The following is a 6,203-nucleotide window of genomic DNA, read 5'->3' as shown; positions in this document are numbered from 1 at the left end:
AGTAAAATATGATTTAATTATTGTTTGTTTGTTGTTGAAGTTCACATCACCATCAATTTCGTCACTCACTTTTCTTAATATGGTTAGAACTTTTGGTATAGTTTTCTCTTAACTCAATAGAAAATTGTTCAATACTATTGTTGCTTTAAGATCAGTTTCCGTTCTAGAAAAGGGCTCTATAGTACATTGAACTAATGAGCAATGAATAATATATACGTAAAAAAAATAGGATTTTGATAAGTTATTAATTAATGTATAAAAACTATACTAATTAATGTATAAAGGGCTCTATAGTACATCGAATTAATGTATAAATTAATAATTATTAATTTATTGATAAGTTAATATTCGCTAAATAAATAGGATTTTGATAGTCTCAATTGTATTAATTTATAGATGTTTGACTGTATTATAAAACGGTCGATGATCAACCGTCAACGATCTAAAGAAAAGGGAATTCTTTTATTGAACACCAGTAAAAAATATATATATATATATATATATATATATATATATATATATATATATATATATATATATATATATATATATATATATATATATATATATATATATATATATATATATATATATATATTTAATGATAATAAAGAGGCAAAATATATATAAAAATTATTATTATTATCTAATTTTCAATTTTTTCGATATAGAATTAAGAGTTTTATTTACCACTTATTCATACTTGCAGTAAAGCATCTTTTTCCTTTCAGTAAGCGCAAAATCAACGTGAACACACACGCACGCACGCAGCTTTGCCCCTTTTCAATCTCACCCATTTTCCCGCCATCCCACACTACAAATCTTCTTCTGGAATCCTCTTTCTTCCTTCTTCTCAAACCCCTCTTAACCCCACCAATACATACAATCCAGTTTTGTACATCTATCTATATATATATACGCGCGCACATTTAACACACACTCGTATAGCAGCAGCAGGCATTGATATTGATTTTGGGGGTGAGTGAAAAATGGGGAGTCGGAAGAGGAAAACCTTGTCGGACCTCACAAACACCTACAATCTGATACCCACCTCCATTCTCCGCAAGCTCGTCGCCGCCACCGCCTCTGATTCCAATTCCTTTTCGAAACCCCTGATTTCGGCTTTCAATTCCAATTCAAATTCCGCCAACCACAAATCACGCCCCGAATCCTCCAATAGATCCGACAGCAGTATCGGGTCGTCCAATATTAGCGTCACCGGGAATTCGAGAACCGTTCAATTTCGAACCCCTCCTCGTGCACTCTCTTCGGTTACTTCCCTAGGTAATTAATTTCATGGGTTTCTGTTCCTTTTTCATTTTTTTTCATTTTTTATTTTTTTATTTTTGCTGTGCGCTCATGTGTTTAATCGTGGGCTCCTCTTTGTATTTAGTTTTTATGTATGTATTTTTTTATTTTCATGTAGTGGCTACTGGTGTTGTGTGCTAATCCCGATTTTTGCGTTCATGTAGTGGCTACTGGGGTTTGAGTGTGTTTATATGGTGCTTAATTGAGTAGTTTTGTTGGTATCTAGGAACTGAATCTCGATCTTGTCGCTGTAATTGGAAGTTTTATTTGCTAATTCATGAGTGCAGAACTCAAAATTTCTCGTGATGTTTTGTTAAGAACAGTGTTCTTTTCTGTAAGATTGTGTTAATGTATGTGTTATGGAAATTTTGATCAGTTCTTTCGAAGTTTCAACGGATTTGGGGTTTTTTTAGATGACATAATTCTGAATCTCGACGTATAATTTTGTTTCAGAAATAGGAATATACCTGCGTGTTCTCAATTTGATCCGCTTCAGTCTGCTTAGTTTGTTTCAGTTATAATTTAAGTGTGATATCGGTACTTGTTCATGTTTGTAGTTCTAAATTTAAAGCATGCGTATATTAATATATGCTAATGGATTGCAAACAATTAATTTATATATGGGGTTATACTGAAGGTGGTGTAGGAAGTAAGGATGTAGCACATAACAAAAGACAGATCACTGAAAAATCCAAGAAAAGAAAAGAAGTTGACCTTACGATTATTAGCAGTCCCACATCTGTTGAGAAGAGGAAGAATAAAGGGAAGGCGATTGCTGTACCATTTAATTCATCTCTTCCTCAGAAGTTGGAGAGTAATCAGAATGAAGATAAGAATCGTGCTAGTCTGCTTAAGAGGAAAAAACAAAAAGTCGACCCAAATCTCAGTCTCTGTGGTGCTCCTGTTGATATGATGAAAGATTCTGACAAGGGAATTTTTGGTTCTTATGATGGCACGTACGGAAAAACAGCGAAAGGGAAGGGAATGCTTAAATCTTCTGTTTGTGGATTGGGAAAACAAAGTGGTATGTTGGAGGGTGATTTGAGCTGCTCAATTGAGAAAACTTATGATAGGAAGAAAGGTATTCTGAAGGGTTCTGGATCTTCCACTCTGAAAATAAAAGATGTAGAGAAGGAATTTGTCAGTCCTTCTAGCTTCTTAGTTGAGAGAACAAAGGCGAAAGGGAAGCCTCTGAACCCTTTTAACTACTCCTATGAAAAAGCAAAGGAGAAAGGGAAGGCAATTCTCGAAACTTCTGATATTGTTGCTGGGACAATTGTTTGCCACCCTCCAAGGAAAAGGACTGAGAAGTGGAAGAATGATCCTGGGGCTTCTTCTAGTAGTTGCCCCCCTAAGACGAGAACCAACAATATACAGTAACTCTCTCTCTCTCTCTCTCTCTCTCTCTCTCTCTCTCTCTCTCTCTCTCTCTCTCTCTCTCTCTCTCTCTCTCTCTCTCTCTCTCTCTCTCTCTCTCTCTCTCTCTCTCTCTCTCTCTCTCTCTCTCTCTCTCTCTCTCTCTCTCTCTCTCTCTCTCTCTCTCTCTCTCTCTCTCTCTCTCTCTCTCTCTCTCTCTCTCTCTCTCTCTCTCTCTCTCTCTCTCTCTCTCTCTCTCTCAACCATCAGTGCATGGTGATAATTCTTTTTAGGAAAATTGGAGTTTACAGATGCTTTCCTGATTTGATATCCTTTTCACTACGTAATATCACCATGATATGCCAAATCTAGATGTTTATGTGTGTTATGCATACTTTAAATTCACCAATTTCTTATAGACCATAAGAATACATGCCATATATGGTACTTGATTTCTTTGTTTGGGTGTTGTTGCCCTAAAAATTTATTATTTTTTCTTATAGATCCTTGTTACTAAATTTTCTGTTTGACATCTCAAGTTTTATGAATTGAAATTTAATTTATATTTGTATTGTAAACATTTAGCCATTTTTCTGCCATAGATTCTCTTTTGTTGGTCAAAAGAGAAGTTCTCTGTTTTTAGGGCATGCAGTTTTAGAGAAACTAAAGTAGCTATTTTAGTTTTTACGATGTTGTATGTGAAATGTGGTGGACTGCATTGAATCTTTCTTTATGGATCTTAATTTAATATTAGACTAAATGTTCAAGTTAACCCCAAACAAATAAGTATTTACGAAATGTACATAACCAGTTGTCATGGTATGTGCTCTCGTTTTCTTCCAATTGGAATTATCCTTGTTGATATTCGTTCATTGCTGTTTCTCTTCAGGGATGATATTTATGGAGCTGGAAATTTCAAATTTTCAGAACCATGGACCGATCCACTTCCAAAATACAGAAAGGTTTGTACGATGTTCTATTTCTGAACATTCGGAAAAGCAGGATTATGTTCCTTAGGTTGTGTATATCCTTGCCATAATAAGTGTCTCATATTCTTTGGTTATGGCATACATTTCGAAGCTGTTATCCTATGGTTTCCATTTCAGCTTTCATTGTTTTACTTTAAGCAGGATGTGAAATCATTTTAGCAGTTTACTAACTCCATTAATAAAACTGAGATCACTTTTAACATTTGGGATATGAGAACCAGACTGTTTTATTGTGTATAATCAGTCTTTTCCCTTATGTGAGACATCGTATTAGAAGGGAATTATAATATTATGCATGATTATTAATTGCATACAAGTCCTCGTCGTGTCACCATATTTTGTTGGGAATATCATTGATGTTACTATGGTTCATACGAGTGACTATTGCAATTAAAGTATTTTGGTAGGCTTGTAACCGTGCTTTCTTTATCAGATTTTTTGCGACTGTTCCAATGATTATTGCCTCCTAAAACTGAGTCGTAGACAGTAGGTAGTCGAAATTACTCTTGCAGCTTATTTCACGTCAAAATTTTAAAATTCTAGTGTTTATATGTCCCTCCTGATATTGTCTAGTCGAATCATTGTCAGCTCCAATAATTTTGTTACTTTGGAGAAGATGATGTTCGTCTAAAGCATGACTTGTTGACTAAGGTTGTCAAACTAAGCATACAAAACATTTTGTCAAAAGAGATCATATATATATATATATATTATTCAGGTTTGATGCTATGCCTAATAGCCCTTCTCTTTTTTATTTTTGGCAGAAGAGGTGCTCAGAAATTGAAAGTAGTAGTGAATTGCCACTAGATTTCATTGAACAGCCGAGAGCACATCTTCAAGAGGTTGATGAGGAAATCATTTGCCTAGCTCCAAAAACAAGGAGTGAGAAGTGGAAGAATGATCTTGCGGCTTCTAGTAGTTGTTCCCCTATGACGAGAACCAAAAATATACAGTAAATCTCTCTCTCTCTCTCTCTCTCTCTCTCTCTCTCTCTCTTTTCTCTCTCTCTCTCTCTCTCTCTCTCTCTCTCTCTCTCTCTCTATCACACACACACACACACACACACACACACACACACACACGTGCGCCTAAGAGAATTCTTTTTAGGAAATTGGGGTTTACATTTCCTGATTTGACATCCTTTCACTATGTCACAGCTCTTCTAGATCATGTAATATCGCCATGATATGCCACGTCTAATGGTTTATGGGTGTTATGTCATACATGGTACTTGATTTCTTTCTTTGGGTGTTGCTGCCCTAAAAATTGATTAATTCTTCTTCTTATTGATCCTTTTTTCCTAATTTTCTTTTGATGTCTCAAGTTTCATAAATTAAAGTTTGTTTATATCTTTCTTGTAGACATTTAGACTCTTTTTTCTGCTATAGATTCTCTTTTGTTTTTCAAAAGAGAAGTTACGTGTTTTTAGAGCATTCAGTTTTAAAGAAAAACTAAAGTTGCTACTTTCATTTTTACGATGTTGCAAGTGGAATTGTGGTGGACTGCGTGTAATTTTTCTCTATAGCTCCTCATTTTTTATTATTAGAAACTAAATGTTCAAACCAACCCCGAATAAGTAAGTGTTGAAGAAAATTCTTTTGTAGCATAAACAGCTTTTGTGGTATGTTCCTCTCGTTTTCTTCCAATTGCAATTGCTCTTGTTGATATTCTGTCATTGCTACTTCTCTTCAGGAATGATATTGATGAAGCTGGAAAATTCAAATCTTTGAAGTCATGGACCGATCCACTTCCAAAATGCAGAAAGGTTTGTACAATGTTCTATTTCATACATATATGCATATCCATCAAATGTTCCTGTAGTTTGATACGAAGCTGCATAAAAATTGAGATCAGAGCACTAGGCTTTCACTACATTGATTTTTTGCACCTCTAATATTTGGGATATGAGAATCAGATTGTTTTATTGTGTACGATCGGTCTTTCCCTTATGTGGGACCTCAATCATATCGGAAAATAGATCATATGCCATATATTATTCCGGTTTGAGATCTATTGCCTAATGGCCTCGTTTTTTTTTTTTTTTTTTTTTTTTTTTGCAGAAAAGGGGCTCGGAGATTAAAAGTGAATTGCCAATAGATTTTATTGAACAGCAGAAAGCATATTATAAAGAGGTTGATGATTTTGAACTACCGGAAGAAGAAGTGTCCTCACAAGATGAGTTAGATTAGGAAAACAAAAGAGTAACATTAAACGAGCACATAAGTTCCTTGTACAGTTCACTTGGCGAATGATCGATACTATTTCCATTACCAGTTGATACTGATTTCCGACTTTTATGCAGGTATAGATTCCACTACGTAAAAATAGATAGGTCCTTATTGGTTTACATATCGTGTTCTTTTTAATGGATCCGTAATGGCGAAAAAGATTCCAGCTCTGTATGGATCTGCTTACTTAACCTCCATTGGTTTGAGTTGAATTTGAATGATAATCATAGTGAAAACTCGAAATAACTTAGTTGATGGATCAAAGAATGCGATGTTATTTGACCCGAATTCGCATCACTGGTCAATGCTTTCTACATTGAGT

General features: G+C 34.8%; 1 protein-coding gene across 1 annotated transcript; it reads left to right on the top strand.

Moving 5' to 3' along the window:
- Positions 1-902: 902 nt before the first annotated feature.
- On the top strand, positions 903-6,000 carry LOC105960397 (uncharacterized). Its single transcript, XM_012984561.2, has 6 exons — positions 903-1,284; positions 1,946-2,684; positions 3,554-3,626; positions 4,418-4,605; positions 5,346-5,418; positions 5,714-6,000. Exons 1-6 carry the CDS (start codon positions 990-992, stop codon positions 5,840-5,842), a joined length of 1,497 nt encoding a protein of 498 aa, XP_012840015.2. The 5' UTR covers positions 903-989; the 3' UTR covers positions 5,843-6,000.
- Positions 6,001-6,203: the final 203 nt, after the last annotated feature.

The sequence above is a fragment of the Erythranthe guttata genome, chromosome 6 (assembly GCF_056151865.1).
Source record: "Erythranthe guttata isolate IM_541 chromosome 6, IM_541, whole genome shotgun sequence".
In the NCBI taxonomy this organism is placed as follows: Eukaryota; Viridiplantae; Streptophyta; class Magnoliopsida; order Lamiales; family Phrymaceae; genus Erythranthe; species Erythranthe guttata.
Note: the sequence above shows the minus strand (reverse complement) of the source record. Positions and strands in the feature narration are given on the sequence as shown.